The sequence below is a fragment of the Silurus meridionalis genome, chromosome 17 (assembly GCF_014805685.1).
Source record: "Silurus meridionalis isolate SWU-2019-XX chromosome 17, ASM1480568v1, whole genome shotgun sequence".
Taxonomy (NCBI): Eukaryota; Metazoa; Chordata; class Actinopteri; order Siluriformes; family Siluridae; genus Silurus; species Silurus meridionalis.
The window spans coordinates 23,758,666-23,776,905 of NC_060900.1; the positions used below are offsets into that span (position 1 = coordinate 23,758,666).

General features: G+C 36.7%; 1 protein-coding gene across 1 annotated transcript in view; it reads right to left on the reverse strand.

The window, feature by feature from the left end:
• LOC124399672 (voltage-dependent R-type calcium channel subunit alpha-1E) overlaps nt 1-14,447 on the reverse strand; it is an 84,441-nt gene extending 69,994 nt beyond the window's left edge. Inside the window, 1 exon segment of the mRNA XM_046870774.1 lies at nt 14,311-14,447. Within this exon segment, the coding sequence (XP_046726730.1) occupies nt 14,311-14,447 (137 nt within the window).
• Nucleotides 14,448-18,240: the final 3,793 nt, after the last annotated feature.

Here is an 18,240-nt window from a genome sequence, read left to right on the forward strand (position 1 = left end):
GTCCGGCACCACCCTCAAATACTTCTCTGACACACCTGACTTCCTCATACAATACCACAACTCCTCTCTCCACTCTGTCGTAAGCTTTCTCTAAATCCATAAACAGACAATGCAACTCCTTCTGACCTTCTCTATTCTTCTCCATCAACATTCTCAAAGCAAATAATGTGTCTGTGGTGCTCTTCCTGGACATAAAACCATACTATTGCTCAAAGATGGTCACCTCTTCTCTCAGCCTGGCCTCCACTACTCTTTCTTATAACTTTGTGGTGTAACTGATCAACTTTATTCCCCTGTAGTTACTGCAGGTCTGCACATCTCCCTTATTTGAAAAAATTGCTACCAATTAAATATTAATTATGTCATAAAATACATTTGAGATTGAATTATATATCAGGTGCTATTAGGGACAAGCCCACAGTGCATTGATAATCATGACTGTGAAGTATATAATGAATAGGAAGTGTGGTTTGGGACATGTCCACAGTGGACTGATGATCATGACTAAGCGAGGTAAATCTCAGAGGAAGTGTGGTTTTAGACATGCCCACAGTTGACTGATGTTGATGGTGTTTAAATGAACACTACTGATGATGATGGTGCAGAAATGCACTATATAGTTAATATAGTGTGTTTAATGTTAGGACTTACACCTGGTTCTGTTCCCTGTAGTCTGAGGTCAATTAAAGCTAATTAAGGCTGGAGACACACACACACACACACACACACACACACACACACACACACACACACACACACAGAGAAAAAGACATACGGTTCTTGTCATCATAACGATGGTCTCCATGGTGACAGCACAGCCCTGTATTTCTCCTTTGTTGCTCGTCTTTACACTGCACTTTCTCCCTCCTTCTCTCTCTCTCTCTCTCTCTCTCTCTCTCTCTCTCTCTCTCTCTCTCTCTCTCTCCGCAGTGCACATCAATCGTCTTCTCCTTTTATAGAAACCCAAAAATCTGAAAAATCCTTTTTCTTTTTCTTCTAATCACATGTCATAAGTCTGAAAACTACATCAGAGATCAGAATCAAGCTTAAACACATCCCTGTTTCAGACAAACCACACCCCCTCATGTGTAACTCTCATATAACTTCAGAATTTCTGAAAATTCAGAACCTCCTGACTGTAAATAACCTCCACTTGAGGCCAGAGTGCGGATCTGAATAATTACACCAAGACAGAAATGTGACTCTTAGCAAATAAATCGGTTCAATAAATCCTTTAGAATTGGGACGAGTCTCTAAATGAACAGTTTAAGACTTTAAATTGTTAAAACAAAAATAAAAAATTGGGCTCTTTTGCTCGTGAAATCGGATTATAAATATGTAGAAATCTGTGACTCATGATTCCTCGAAGTGAAAAAGCTGCGTCCTACACACCTAACTTTATTTTACATGACAGTGAGAGTGAAGAAGAAGACGATGATGTGGAAGAAGAGACTGAAGCAAAGAGAAGGAGGAAGACGAGCAAGAGGAAAAAGAGGAGGAGGAGGAGGAGGAGGAGTGGGAAGAAGAAGATGAAGGAGATGTTATGCAAAAATTTGTCAAGAAACTCAGGTGATCTATTTGATATTATTTACTACTTGACTTCCGCCTCCTAATTTGTGTCCATCAACACAAAACTCCACCCCTTAAATCCTGAACATCAACACAAAGCTCCACATCTTCCCCTCTGCCCCTAAAACCTACTGTGTTTGAAAAAGAGTTTACTTGTCAGTCATGACATCAACTGCTTCCATCAACATTTGGAACCAAAGAAAGTGACCAAATGTGAACAAAAGTGATGAAAGAAAGAAAGAAAGAAAGAAAGAAAGAAAGAAAGAAAGAAAGAAAGAAAGAAACAATCAAACAAACAAACAAACAAACAAACAAACAAACAAGCAATCATGTTAAAAAGAAAAATAGAAAGGGGAAGAAAACATTGAAAGACAGAAAACAACAAGAGACACACACACACACACACACACACACACACACACACACACACACACACACACACACACACACACACAAGCATACTTGAGTCTTGGTTATGTAATAATAGCGTAAAAATCTTAACAATACAAATAAAACTCTTCCTCCTTCAGGTGTTACATAACAAATCTCTGCCTCAACATGCAAAATCACACACACACACACACACACACACACACACACACACACACACACACACACACACGGTTGTGCAATGTGTTTCAGAGTGAAATCATAGTTTGGTGTAACTACACAGAGAAAGTGTTTCCAAACCTCCAAAATCTCGCCAAACTTCAATAAAGTGGAGTCGAGCATCTCTTTCTCTCTCTCACATACACACACACACACACACACCATCACTTTAGAACAAAAGATAAATGTAAAACCGTCACGTTAAGACACATCTCCTGACTCCAGGTCTAAATAAAGCATATCCACGAGACCGCTGCATCATTAAACCAGCTCCGTCTCCTAGCAACAGGCTGGTCCTCCCGCATCCTCATCGCCATAGCGATAACTCCGTCTCACAGTGATCCCCACAGGACCATGGCGTTACTCATTACCGAGCTCCAAAAGAAATCAATTAATTAAAACTATTACAATAAAAATGTTCAGGGCTCAGAGAGGAGAGCTGCAGCTAGCTCATTAATATTCATATTTATGAGTATTTATTTACAAAGTTATTTATATTCATAAGTATTTATTTATGGAGCTATTAATATTTATGTATATTTACTCACAAAGTTGTTAATGTTTACAATAATATATTTACAAAGTTATTAATAGTCATTGTTATTTTTTTTTTTACATTGTTCATATTTATGTTATTATTATTCACATGTATTTGTTGAGGGAGTTTATAATATTCATGATTATTGAATTACAGATGTGTTCATATTCACAGGTGTTTATTTATGGAGATAACGATATTAATGAGTATTCATAAATGTTATTTAAGAGGTATTTATATTCATTTACTCTTTTTTCATATTCATAAATATTTATTTAGTGATAATATTTATGAGTTGTTTACATAGTTATTCATATTCATGAGTGTTTACTTTGTTAGTATTAATGAGTATATATTTGTAGTGTTGTAAATATCCATGAGTATTTGAAGAACTTTTTTTTTTTAGGATTTATTTTAAACTAAAAATATTTATAGTAAAGTAAAAAATTTTAAGCAAAAAGGTGTTAATGAAAGTAACTATTTAAATGTGTCATTCTGAGAAAATCGAATTACTGCATTATATTCAAATTGTTGTTGTTGGGAAGTGGTAGCTACATAATTAAGATGTGGCCTTTCTGATCCGAAGCTTGTAAGATCATTCCTGTTCAACTGATCAACTGTTGGGCCCCTGAGAAAGGCCCTAAACCCTCAGTTGCTCATTTGTATAAAATTAGATCAAGTCGCTCTGAATAAAGACGTCTGCAAAAAGCAGTAGCTGTTATTAATATTTATATACTCATAAATAATCTAGTAAATACTCTTTAATATTATTGTTAATTATTATTATATTTAGTTATAATCCTTATACTTAATCCAAAAAGAAAGGGGAGAGAGAGAGAGAGAGAGAGAGAGAGAGAGAGAGAGAGAGAGAGAAAGAGAGATGCAGGATGTGGCGCCATCTAGAGGTAAAATCTGGAAAAATGTTATTTAAATGAATCTCTTATCTTTATTAGTGGCACAGTGTTTGGAAAAGCAGTGGCAGGAACAGATGTGTTTATCATCAGCTCCTCTTTACCTCCACTCATTTATCTCTATTCATCTGAACGGTACATTCTCATTACAAACTTATTCCCAATACACAAACACGCAAACACAAACACATTGCAATTTATCAACACTGTTCCCAACAACCAATCACTCACCACTAATGTTTCCAACATCCAACTACTCATAACCACTGTTCACACGACTAATAAACATTATTATTATTATTATTATTATTATTATTATTATTATTGATCTTTTGATTGGGAAAAATTATGATTAAGAGACTTTGTGTTGTTAAATTTTTCTTTCGTTTTACTGTGTACTGTACGGTATATGGGTGGAATGACAATAAAAGGCTAGTTTACTTGACCCACTGCTTCACTAGGGGGCGACACAGTCATTCACTACACACACTTTCTTTTTCTCTGCCTTTTTCAAATAATGATTGTCATGGTGGTTCGTACACATTTCTGATACACACACTATTCACTTCATAATCCCCTCCCACCCTTAAGTGTTTACACTATTGCAGCAGGACCTGCTTTGTACCTCAGATGCTGCACTACCAATTCCATTTCCAACTGTGGGAACCGACACCATTTTATTCCATGTATGTGATATAAAACAAACTAATGGTATTTGATGAGAAACAGTCCAATCTGGCAACCTGCTCATTAACCTTTTACTTCTACCACTCGTTATTCTGTCCTGCTATCTCTTCTTCTGTCCCCTGTCCCCCCTTCCTGTCATATCCTTCCTCTATTCTTCTCATTTCAACTGTAATTTATTATAACATGTCTCTTCTGTGCTGTTTGGCCCTCCTTCTTTCCTTCTGTCCTTTTCTGTCCCCTCTTCTCATGTCCTTTCTTCTAATCTGTTGTTTTCCTCCTGTTCTCTCATCATCTGTTCTGTCTTCTTCTGCCCTATCTTCTGTTCAGTTCTATCTCTTTTTGTCCTTTTGTTATGTTTGCACTTTTCTTCTCCTCTCTTCTGTTCTAGCTTCTTTATTCTGTCCAGTTTTGTCATCTCTCCTTTTACCCTCTGTTTTTCTGTCTCCCCATTCCTGGTATGTCCTCTCCTCTGTCCTCTTTTCTTTTGTCATTTCATTTGACATGTCTTATGTCTTTTCTTATGTCCTGTTTGATCGTCCTTTTTTCTCTTGTTCTGTCCTTCCTTCAGTTCTGTTCTCTCTCTTCTTCAGTACTTTCTTCCATTCTGTTATCTCTCTCTTCTTCTGTCCTTTCTTCTGTTTTGTCCTCTCTTCTTCTGTCTTTTCTTCTATTCTATCATTTCTTTTCCTGTCCTTTTTTCTGTTCTCTCTTTTCTTTGTCCTTCCTTCTGCTATGTTTTATGCTTTTTTCTTCTATTTCTAACCTTTCCTCTTCTTTTGTGTTCTATCTTCAGCTATTCTGTCATCTCTCTCTTTTTCTGTCCTTTCCTCTTTTCTTCTATCATTTCATCTGTCATTTTTAAGACCATATCGTATGTCTCTTCTTATGTCTCTTCTTATGTCCTGTTTGATCCTTCTTCTTTTGTCCTGTTTTGTGGTCTCTTCATCTTCTTCTGTTCTCTCTTTTCTTCTCTCTCACTCTTCTTTATCCTTTCTTCTGTCATGTATTTTCCTCTCTTTGTTGTACATTTCTAATCTTTCCACTTCTGTCATGTTTTATCCTCTCTTCATCTGTTCTCTCTGATTTTTTGTCAGTTCTTTCTCAGTTCTTTCTCCTTCTGTCCTCTCTTGTCCTGTGCCGTTAGCACCGTGTGCTCTGACAGGCTCAAAATTGAAACTCTTTGCTCAAAATGAGAGTTATGGTTGTAGCGTTCGCCCGCGGTGTCAATAAATCAACAGCTTTAATAATTAAAGGCGCGAAAGGGAGTTCACATATTATACAGCACTGGGACTCTGGCATTTCCCTCACTCACACACACACACACACACACACACACACACACACACACACACACACACACTGCAATTTTATGGTTAGACGTATTGTAGAAAATAAAAATAATTTCATTCTACACCAAAATGTTACTTTAGAAAAGAAAAAGGTTGGGAAACAGAGGGAAAGAGATACTAAAAAAAGGGAAAAATAGAAGAAAGAAAAGAAGAGAGAAAGAGAGACAAAGGCTGAAAAAACAAAAAACAAAGGGTAAGGGAGAAAGACAGACAGAGAACAAGACAGAGAGAGAAACAGAGAAAAACTGAGAGAGAGAGAAAGAAAGAAAGAAAGAAAGAAAGAAAGAAAGAAAGAAAGAAAGAAAGAAAGAAAGAAAGAAAGAAAGCAGACAGGTGGAAAGAGAGACAGATAGAGACCTGCAAGGACAGACAGACAGACAGACAGACAGACAGACAGACAGACAGACAGACAGACAGACAGCTAGATAGATAGATAGATAGATAGATAGATAGATAGATAGATAGATAGATAGATAGATAGATAGATAGATAGAGTGTTACAAATTTATTCAAGCATTAAGGACTTCAAAGACAATCACATTTCAAAACTACTATTATGCATTGTGTGTGTGTGTGTGTGTGTGTGTGTGTGTGTGTGTGTGTGTGTATGTATGGGTGTGGGTGTGTCACCCTGACACAGTAACTCGGTGGTGTTTGGGACATGAAACTTCACTTCGTGTTTAATATAAAAAGTTGATTAGGTGGATTTTTGTTTCTCAGTGTTCCTCAGTGTTCCTTAGTGTTCCTCAGTGTTCCTCAGTGTTCCTCACATGTTCCACATCTGCATATCAACAAACCCTGAGCCCTTACAGTTTTTCTCAGTTCCTTTGGAGCGTTTCTCAATTAATTCTTAATATTTGCTATTTACAAACTTTACTGAAATATATACAAACCAGTGAGTGCATTCTCAAAACAATTTGTACAAACAACACAACGCACTGGATCTTTGCAAAAGTCTGTACTTTTCTCAAAATCCTGAGTTCATCTTTCAAAATTAAGTATTTGTGTCAATGAACATTTCATTCCCATCAAAATGAAAAGTCCCTTTTTAATTGTTTATTTATTCATTATATAACATTTGTTGTCAAGTTGTCAGTATGACTGTGCTCAGTTTCAGTATTTCCTGATATAAACTATGCTTTGAATCACAGTGACTGAAAATGCACAAGGCTGAATTTCTTCTGTTTGGCAGATATGAATTTGAACAGTACAATTTTATTCATTTGATTGCGTATTTGATTTATATTGATTGCAAGAGGATTCACAGGACAGGATTCACACTTTGACTGTACTGTAATAGTGTTTGTTCGTTTCCTGGTTGTTCATCCATTTTTAGAAATTGTAATTCTGTATTTTGCTCTGTTGCCAAAAGAAGGTTCACAAGATTCACCTTTGACCTGTTTTAGAGAACCAATTGATTATTGGTTGATCTGATGCCATACACTCTCCTTCATTAGTGACATTAAAGATTCAGCTGCACAATTCATCAATTAAAGTCAAATAAAAAACAAAAGTTTAATTTCAGATGACAGATGATGACAACTGGTTCAACCATTTTGAATTCAACAACTTATGCAGTGAACTGATGCTGAGATATTTTGAGGTTAAGACGTCAGGTGAAACCAGTATAATATATTTTGACCAACATGAACATAAACAACTGATAATGTAGGAAACAGCAGACACTTGTACACAATTGATTAAATTAATCTACCAAAGCATTTGCAATGTTAAATGTCTCACTTTTCTTCAGGGATTAAAAAAGCTTCAGCCTTAAAAAAAAAGTTCGGCAAGCTTCAGCAGACAGACAGACAGGCAGGCAGACAGACAGACAGACAGACAGACAGACAGATAGATAGATAGATAGATAGATAGATAGATAGATAGATAGATAGATAGATAGATAGATAGATAGATAGATAGATAGAGTGTTACAAATTTATTCAAGCATTAACAGACAGACAGACAGACAGACAGACAGACAGACAGACAGACAGACAGACAGACAGACAGACAGACAGACAGACAGACAGATAGATAGATAGATAGATAGATAGATAGATAGATAGATAGATAGATAGATAGATAGATAGATAGATAGATAGATATGAAAGTGGGCGTCACCAAAACCAGTAGTAAACGTTTCATTAAGATGAAAAGTTGCATAAAGTAGACACATGTTTCAGTAGGACGCTGTCACTTCATTGTGCTGTATTGTAAAGTCAACTCTCTCAGACTGACAGCAGGAAAACCATCGAAAGAAATTATGAGTTAAACAGAAATGTCTTCTATTCCTCTTTCAGCTACATTAATGGCATAACTTTTCATTAAGCAGCAGATGTTGGATTGGTGTTTATCAATGTTATCTTTCTCTCTTTCGAGCCTGGAGAGGAGCACTGAGGTGGAACAGCTGCATGGCGTGTCAACTAATGCTAACAACAGCAACGGATAAAGCATTGTGCATTCACATCATATCTGTGTGTGGGTTTATAATATGTGCACTCAGACATTTAGGATCCATGTATGTGTGTGTGTGTGTGTGTTTATGATCAACGCCTCACCTTTTGCCATATCAACATCAATTATTCACAAACATAAACTACATAGTACACAAACCATTACCCATCATGCTTTGTTAACACAAGGTCTTTGTAAACAGGGTGTGCTCTGATTGGCTAAAAGACAGGCAGGATGGGACAGACAGGAAGGTGAAAAACACAGACGCTGAATTGGTCTGTAAATATCACGGACCAGAAATGTGTGTAAATGTAAACAGAGGAATCAAGAAATACACTTTTGGTAAAAGTTTTAGGTTTAGATTTAGAACCTTGTTGTTCTATAATTATTACATATCTGAGAACACACAACTGTAATGCTGATGATGATGCTTATGATGATGATACATCTGGTGGAGATGATGATGAAGGTTGTGATGATGTTGGATATTTTAAAAAAAATTATAGTGGTGGAGATGATGAAGATGATGGTGATGACGTTGAAGATGTTGATGATGATGAAGAAGGTTGTGATGATAACGTGGTGGATATTATGATTATGATACTGGTAGAGATGATGATGATAGTGGTGGTGATGATTATGAAGATAGAAAGGTTATAGTGGTGGAGGTGATGATGAAGGTTGTGTTGATGAATAGAATAGAATAGAATAGAATAGAATAGAATAGAATAGAATAGAATAGAATAGTGATGATGATTGTAGTGGTGAATATGATCATTATAATGAAGGTTGGTAGTGATGATGATGATCATGATGATGATTGTGGTGGTGGTCGTAATGATGATCATGTGGTGGTGATGATGATGAAGGTTGTGTTGATGGTGATAATGATTGTAGTTGTGAATGTGATAATGATAATGATGGTGGTGTTGGTAGTGATGATGATGATAATGATGATGATGATGGTGGTGGTTGTAGTGGTAATGAAGATCATGTGGTGGTGATGATGATGATGAAGGTTGTGTTGATGGTGGTGGTGATAATCGTAGTAGTGAAGATGATGGTGATGATGATAGTGGTGGAGATGATGATGATGATGATTACGATTGTGAGGGATCACTTCCCTGTTTCATATTCTCCCTTTTTACCTTTCACTTCCTCTTCCTTCTTCTCAGCTCTAAATTAGCCAAACTTCATGTATGAAATATTAAGGTGATTTATAATGATGATGTTCACATTCATTAGAAGAACTGAGATGAACTCATTAGACCTCCTGATGAGAAGTAATTTCGTTTTTGTTCAACGTTTGCTACCAAATTAAATATGGGTTTTATTGTACTGTATATGAAATTGGATTTGTGGGCTAGAAGGCAAAATTCACAATTGGACATTTCATAATAGAGAAAATAAACAGAATATAAAAGTTGGAGATGTTTACAGTCTGTTATTTAATAAAAATAAAAAAAAGTCCACTAACTGGCTATTTTATAGCAGAAGTTTCATGTAGAACAAGTTTAAGGTGCTAACGATGAACCAAAAACCTTCTAAAACAACCTTTGAGAAACCTGAGGATCCTACAGCATTGTTTAGATGCTTTAAATTTCATCCTATTTTTGTGAAAATGAAGGAAGAATTTGACTAAAAATACAATGCACAGCATGTTCCTCAAGCCAAACATTATGAAAGAACATTCTGTACTCCACATTTCAGTTCTCATCAAAACAGGGAGAAGATATTATAGATATTTTTTCATCTCTAGGGCACACATTAATGGAGAACATGTCCTAACATGTATCAGAGCCATGGGACTGAGCTTAGTGATTAATTCTTCCCAGAAACTTAGATGAAGTAATAATAATAACATCCCAGGAGATTCTCACAGCTCATCCCAACATGGCAGGGAGATGATTTGGAATATCTTTAAACAGACTCCATGTTTTTGTATAATTACTAAATAATACATCATTAAAAATCATAATTTGATTGTTTTCTGCCCTTTTAAAGGGATTTCATATTATCATGCATCCCTGATCATCTGTGCTGATTTACAAACCTCTTGAAGTTTCTCCTCACTGATCATCTCACTAGATAAACACCAGATCCATGGAAGTTTGTTTTTTATTCTCCAAAGATTGGAACTCATTTAAACCTTGGTCTGGAAACACCAGGCTCTGCAAATATTAAACAACTTATGACAATTATACCTAATTATATCTATATTTATTTACACTATATAGACAAAAGTTCGCGGGCATCTAGAAATCACGTTTATCATTCTACCTCCAGTTTTGTGGTAACAGTTTGGGGAAGAAACACATATGGCTGAAAAAGTCAGGTGTCCTAATACTTTTGTCCATATAATGATCTTTTATCGTTTGTTTTACTTTCCGCAATAAATATTTCAATCAGCATTTCATTGTTTTTTTATAAGACATCTAGATGAGTGACTGAGCAACATCTTATCATAAACTACATGATATTTCCCAAAGTTTGTGCACCCCTGAAATCAAGCTCATACATCCTTGTTAAACTTTTTATTCCAGATTTATTTCTACTGGTATAATAAGCTCTACTTTTTCAAAAAGACTTTCCACATCTTGAAAAAATCAGAATCTGGGAACACCTGGGAAAAATGTTCATCGAATAAAACCCTCTTTCCGTGTTTCACATTATATATTTAATTTGTCATTATTTAATTATATCTATCATCTATCATAGCCTTACCAACCTGTACATATGTAAATATTTTGCAATGCTATTAATGCACTTCTAGTTAGATCCACGGTTAGGGTTAGAAGGGGTTAGAACTGACAATAAAATTTAATCTAATCTAATCTAAACTAATCTAATCTGATCAAAAGAACACAATATAAGGAATGTAGACACGTCTGGACACTAGAGAAATTAACTGAAAACTATGGAGCAAAGCATATAGAAACATCTATGAAATAATTTAAAATAGAGAACAAAATGCAAGAGCTATAAAAAAAACTTGAAACTCAACAAACATCTGGAATCCAAGTAACAAAAAAAACTAAAAGCAATTTTTTTGTTTGTCAAACCCATTTTTATTTTACTGAGTTCTAAATCCAAAAATCGTTTCTGAGAGCGTCGGGTCTCATCATGTGTTTGCACCAGAAACTGACCTGAAGCCTCACGTCTGCTCTTTTAATTAAGAAGTTTAATAAATAAAGATGAGTGAGAAATGAAGCTGCTCTGATCCCAGTCAACTGCTTTCAACAATTTTTCATCACTGCAATTTTGGAGGCAATCAGGCATGTGGTTGCCATGGTAACTCCGGTGACCTGGAGCACTTTAAAGGATAACAAGGCTGAGGAGAACGAGAAGGATGAGACCGGACCCTTGTTAGCGCCTCCGTTCCTCCTTCAGCATCATATTAACACTGGTTAATCTGAGCCATAATGAAAACCTCAGACATGTGGAAATACATCAACACTCTGTGCTACAAGTCTACTCTTAATGAGATCATGACACAGATGTGAGATGTATGATCATTGAAGGGTGAAGTAAATGTGAGTTTTTATCCAGGTGAAATAAATGAACGAGGGTCAAATTTTGACATAAAGGGTGTGTGCGTGTGTGTGTGTGTGTGTGTGTGTGTGTGTGTGTGTGTGTGTGTGTGTGCGTGTGTGTGCATGCGTGCGTGAGTGCGTGCATGTGTGTGTAGAGGTGATGCATTCATTCACCCCCTGGGTAGCAGTGTAGATCTATCACAGTAATAAAGTGAGACAAAATAGCTGTTATTCTCTCTCTTTCACTTTCTCACACACACACACACACACACACACACACACACACACACACACCGCATTACAAATTTCTACTCTTAAATAGCTTCATTTTGAGTCAGAGTTCCTGCTTCACTTATTTTCCCACTGTCAGACAGAGATGAAACAGCTGTAACAATAAACTCATTCAGTCTACAATATTATATATATTCTACTTCCTGTTTGTCTTGTTGTCATAGAAACTCAGAGTAAGGGACCTTCAACCAAAAGGAAACTAAAAATACCTGGACTCTAAAGAATAAATTAAAGAAGAAAGCAAACATACAAAGAAAAAAACATACAGAAATTGAGGAACAAAAAAAAATCAAATTTGGGACACTTAGAATTTCTGGAAACATATATACTAAGTAAAGTAAGAAACTGTGGAAACCAACATCTGTAAACTGTGATATAAAAATAAGATGGAAAAACAAAACTAGAAAAGCTTACACAATTTGGGAACATGGGAAAAGAAAAATTTTGAAATTAGGCAAAATATATATATATATATATATATATATATATATATATATATATATATATATATATATATATATATATATATATATATATATAGAAACATCTGCAATTAAAAACATTTTCTAGAATGTATGGAAAATGTTTCACATTATGCAAACTAACATCAAAGAACCACAGAAGAAATATGAAGACAAACCACTTTGAACAAAATGAATAATCTAAGAAAATATAGAAGAACTATAGCAGAAACAGCTGGATATATGGGAGAAATTTAATCTGGAACATCGGAAATATAAGAAAATGAATATTAGGAAGGAAAAGGTAAATTTAAAAAAAATTTGGAAATAAGAAAGCATCTGGAAATAAGATTATAAAATAATGGAAGATCTGAAAACTGGAAAAGAAACAAACTAGAAACATCTGGAAAACAGGAGTACTCATAAATAGAAAACATAATTTAGTAATATATAAAAACAGGAAGAAGCTGAAAATATGAAAACTAGTGGAAGTAAGAAAGAAAGAAAGAAAGAAAGAAAGAAAGAAAGAAAGAAAGAAAGAAAGAAAGAAAGAAACTCAAAACTTCTGCAAATTCGAAATAATCAAATTAGGGAACAAATAATTTTTTTAACATATGGAAACTAGAATAAACATCTGGAAATAAAGGAAGTAAAGACACAGATACAGAACTAAAAACATCTGTAAATAAAGGAAACTAGGAACTTCTGGAACTAGAAAAATAGTAAGTGCTAATAAAAATGGGAAAATTGTAAATATCTAAAACCTGAAATATTATGAACAAAACATCTGGATAGATCTTTTAAGCACAAGGGACAGTAGGACCCTGTGTGAGTGCTAGCTATAATATTTGCTACATTCAATTTGGAGCATCAGTGGAAAAAACTACAAAATCAAACTGTGTGTGTGTGTGTGTGTGTGTGTGTGTGTGTGTGTGTGTGTGTGTGTGTGTGTGTGTGTGTGTGTTGCATTAATATTTGCCTGCACAGTCACATCAATTACATGCTGTGCTTTCAAATCAGCTCATTTGTTTAAAAGCCTCTTGCAGCGGAACCAAGTTCTCCTCCGGGCCTCGGGCCAAACACTCACTCCGTCCCACCTCCTGAGATTAACTCCGAGGTTCTGTTCTGAATCTAAAAATAATCCTATGTGAACGCTTAAAGTAAGTAAAGAATATTTGGATCTCACAAACAATGAATATTTGTCAACCAAGGGAAAAAATAAATCTGAAAACATCTGGAAACTATGCAGCAAAATCAGACAACAAGAAAACTCTCAAAACAAATATCTGAAAAAGGAGAACACAAAATCTAAGGGGAAAAATAACAACACAACAGTAAAAACCAACAAACATAAATGAATACAAAAACACCTGGAATGTACTCTGTGGAGTGAGTAAAAACAAGACAACATCTGGAAACCTGATAACAAAAAAACTCTAAGAACCAAGGAACCTAGTGAAAATAGAAGAAGGTTTAAAAATATATGTATTTATCGGTGATAAATAGATAAATAGAAGCTAACACAATAAATCACAAAAGCTAACCATGCAAGTATACAATAATCACATAAAAAAATGTGAAAGCTAGCGGGTAAAGCTAATGTGGTGAGTGAAATTAGCCACATGCTAATTTTACGATGTGCTTGTATCATAAACAGTTCCTTTCTGATATACTAATGAATCATTATTCCTATGGGAAAACACACACACACACACACACACACACACACACACACACACACACACAGGTCCTGGTTCTAAAGAAGACTCTATTTTTGAAGTTGCTGCCTCCCAGGAAGTTCACTGTAGGGTTGACAATCTTAATGAGGTGCGTGTGTGAGTGTGTGTGTGTGTGTGTGTGTGTGTGTGTGTGTGTGTGTGTGTGTGTGTGTGTGAGTGCACTCACTCCCATTCTTTGCGTCGTGCCTGTGGTGTGCTCTGTATCTTGTGAGCCTGATGAGCTTTAATGATGTCCCTCTGCTCGATAAGGCCTCCTCTCCTGCGAGTGAACAGAGTGGGGCTGACCCCTGTTTGCCCCCCCATTCCCCCCATCGCCCCCAGCCCTCCCTCTTCTGTCTGGCAGAGGGCATCACAGCTGGCTGCATGAGGTAAGAGTGGATCGAGCAGCGCCCCGGTGTTTATGCCACCTCTCTGTGTCCTGGCACAACGCTGGCACTGCGAGGACGTTGCTGACTTCCAGCATGGCGCCGCTCTCTCAGCATCACGCTGTGGAAAAACACACGAAAACAGACACCATTTATTCTTAATCTGTGCAATCAGTGCAAAGTGGGAGGGGCTACCATTGGATACAATTTAGGGATGTGCATCTCCATAACTGAGGTTGATGTGGCCACCCAAGAAAAGTTCACTAGTTTCTTTAACTTTTAGGTAACAATGAGAATATTTACTAATCCTTTTTTGTCACTCCTTGACTCTCTCTCTCTCTCTCTCTCTCTCTCTCTCTCTCTCTCTCTCGCTCTCTCTTGCTTAAGTTAAACATGCTACTGAGGTACCAGTGTTTCTGTCCCTTTTATCTTTCAGATCGGCCTGATTCATCCCAACACCCTGCCTCCGGATGGCGTTTTCTTCAATTGGAGACACTGTCCAGGTGAGGATGGTAACACATGAACAGCCTAAAGATCCATGGGGTTCTTCCTCATCTCAGGGAGTTTTTCCTTACCATAGTCACGAGATGGTAATTTAATGGATGTTTAATAGACACTCAGATTTCTTGTGATACAAACAGCTTTCATATTTCACACATCTCTCTGCAGGATCCTTAACATCTGGCACATCAATTAATTTACATTTACAAGTTTGGATGATCCAGATGTGAGACGCCTTTAACATTATTTACCATGATTATATATTTTCCTGTGCAATTGAGCACAACTGTAAACCTAAAATCTTTTATTATAAACTCAACTTCATTAAGTGTGGATAATTGAGCCGTTTACTCACTGAGCTCAGCTAATTGGGCTCTTGTTTAACAAACACACAAATCTCTCTCTCTCCAAATATGCACTTGAGGAGTTCAGTTCTTGTGTTTACCATTCTTCATCCTAACTCTATCAACCTGTCTGGTCCTTCATCCGAACTTGTCCCCCCACAAACTCATCCTTCGTCTCTACTCTGGCCCCCACACTATCCCCGGACAGGGCGGTCTTTCATCCTGATCCTGCCCCCTGCAATTTGATTATTCATGTACATTTTAAATGGTCATTTGGTGTTTTCTCAAGATCTTTTTTTGCTAGTAACTAAAAAACGTTAGCAGATTTATAGCTGAGTTCATGTTGGAAAAAAACCCAACTCAGAGCCATTTGTAGTAAAAGTGCAACAATGAAAGTGAAAGCTCAGCAAAAGACAAAACTCGTTCCCTCCTTCACACAAGAGTAAAAGCTTTATACTACTGCACTGCTGACTTTCAGCCCCAAGCTGCATTCATGATGGGGGCCACAGGTAATTTCGCTGTAATTCAAACACAATGTAGACAAATTACATATGAATGAAAAAGGTTGATGTTCAAGATCAGGACAGAGTCATTTGGAAAAAATGCTAACAGACATTCACAAAACACTTTTTAACATTTGGCATAATTTACCTAAATACACAATGAAGCATAAATTGATCTTATGTGTTTACGCGAGTAGTTTGGCCTAACGAGCAAAACACACACACACACACACACACACACACACACACACAAATGCATAGCTAAAGTGCACTGACTTGGTGTGTTTATTGCGGCCCGGTTAAAGCGACTCAGTGTTAATTACTCGCCCCCTCGTTCATAGAGAGTGTGAAGCAGGACCTGACGGAGCATAAATTAAAACGAGCAGGCAAATAAAGCGACGTGAGAGGGAGGAGAGTGCAGAAATCACTACAGAGTTGAGCTCTGATGGAGACAGAGATGGAGACACATAAACATGATGAACAGCGCTCCCTCTCTCGCCATCTCAGGGATTTCTATTCCTACTGGTGGAGGCGGAATAATGTTCTCTAAAACAGTTACATTTTCTGTTTTTTTTTAACTTCTGCGATAAACATTCTGCTGAGTTTGTTGAACAATCAAAATAATCGATCTGCAGCACTGAGTGTTTACTGAAAGCTCATCTCATATGTTTAATTTCATCCAAAATGAAAAATCCAGCTTCATTTCAAAAAGGTCTAAAAGATGACCATGTTTCAGTTAAATTCTCCTAGAAGTCATGTACACAGAATCATTTATTCAGAATAAACAAGCATATACTCCTCTAATATTACATCTATTCTTCATCCCCTTTACCTCACCCTCACACTAATCCTGCCATTCATCCTAACCCTGCCCTTCATCCTAACCCTGCCCTCACACTAACACTGCTCTTTATCCTAACCCTGTCATCACACTAACCATGTCCCACATCCTAAGTCCACTTCCAAAGAAATTCAATGTTCACCCTAATCCTGCCTCTATTCTAACCCTGTCCTTCATCCTAACTCCACTTTCACAAAAACTTAGCTTACATCATATTGATGCGCCACAGTAACCACGTCTATTATCCTAACTCTGTCCTCACATTAACCCTTACCTTCATCCTAATCTGACCCTCACGCCATCTAATTCTTCATCCTAACTTTGCCCTACAATAGTCCTGTCCGACATTTTAAACCCACTCTCACACTTACCCTGTTTTCACTCCATTTTCATATTTTTATTTCAAAATAAAGATCCTTCCCAACAACACCCCCACATTAATCCACCCTTTAATCCACCCCACCCCACACCCACATTAGCCCTGTCCTACAACCACAATTCCAATTTTTAAGAACAAATTAAGGTCATTTTAAATTTGATGGCTGCAACACGTCTCAAAAAATTTGGGATGGGGCAACAAAAATCTGGAAAGTATGTGTTATTCAAATTAAACAGTTGGAGAACCATTTTGTAACTAATGAGGTTAATTGACAACAGATCAGTAAGATGATCGGGTATAAATAGTCTAGCTTAGAAAGAAAGAGTCTGTCAGAAGTAAAAATGGGCATGATAAGCTTCAACAATCTATGAAAGAGTGTGTTTACAAATTGTGGAACAATTTCAGAAAAATATTGTTCCCCAATGTAAAATTGGCAAAATCTCTGTGCACAAGGTACAAAGGTGAAAATCAATATTGAATTCTTATGATCTTTAGGCCCTCAGGTGGCACTAAATTTAAAACGGTTATTAATCTGTAATGGAAATCACTGCATAGGCTCATTTACATCTGTAGAAATCATTGTATGTGAACATAGTTTGCCATGTCATCTACAAATACTGGTTAAATCTCTATCATGCAAAAAAGAAGGCATGCATAAATATGATCCAGAAATGCCGCCATCCTCTATAGGCCAAATTGAAATTTTAATTTATTTTTTTAAACCATGGACACCATGTCCTATGAACTAAAGAGGAGAGGGATCATCTGGCTTGTTATCATTGCTCAGTTCAAAAAGTCATATCTCTGATGGCCTGAAAGTGCATTACTACCAGTGGAATGGGCAGCTTACACATTTAGAAAAGCTCCATCAATGCTGAACAGTATAAACAGGTATTAGACCAACAAATTCTCTTTTTCAGGGAATGCCTTGCATACCTGAGCTCTATTACTATTACTACATCTATTACTAGTAGAAGAGTCTGGGTGCTGAACAGTCTAGACTAGTGGTCCCCAACCCCAGCACCGGTCCATGGGTCAAATTACCAGATTCTCTCTGTCACATCTGTCTATGATTCACTCTTGATGCATGTCATCGACAGTGCCTCGGTCACATGTCTTACCTACATCCGCTACCTTCCTAAAGGGGCTGCTCCACCTGGTAA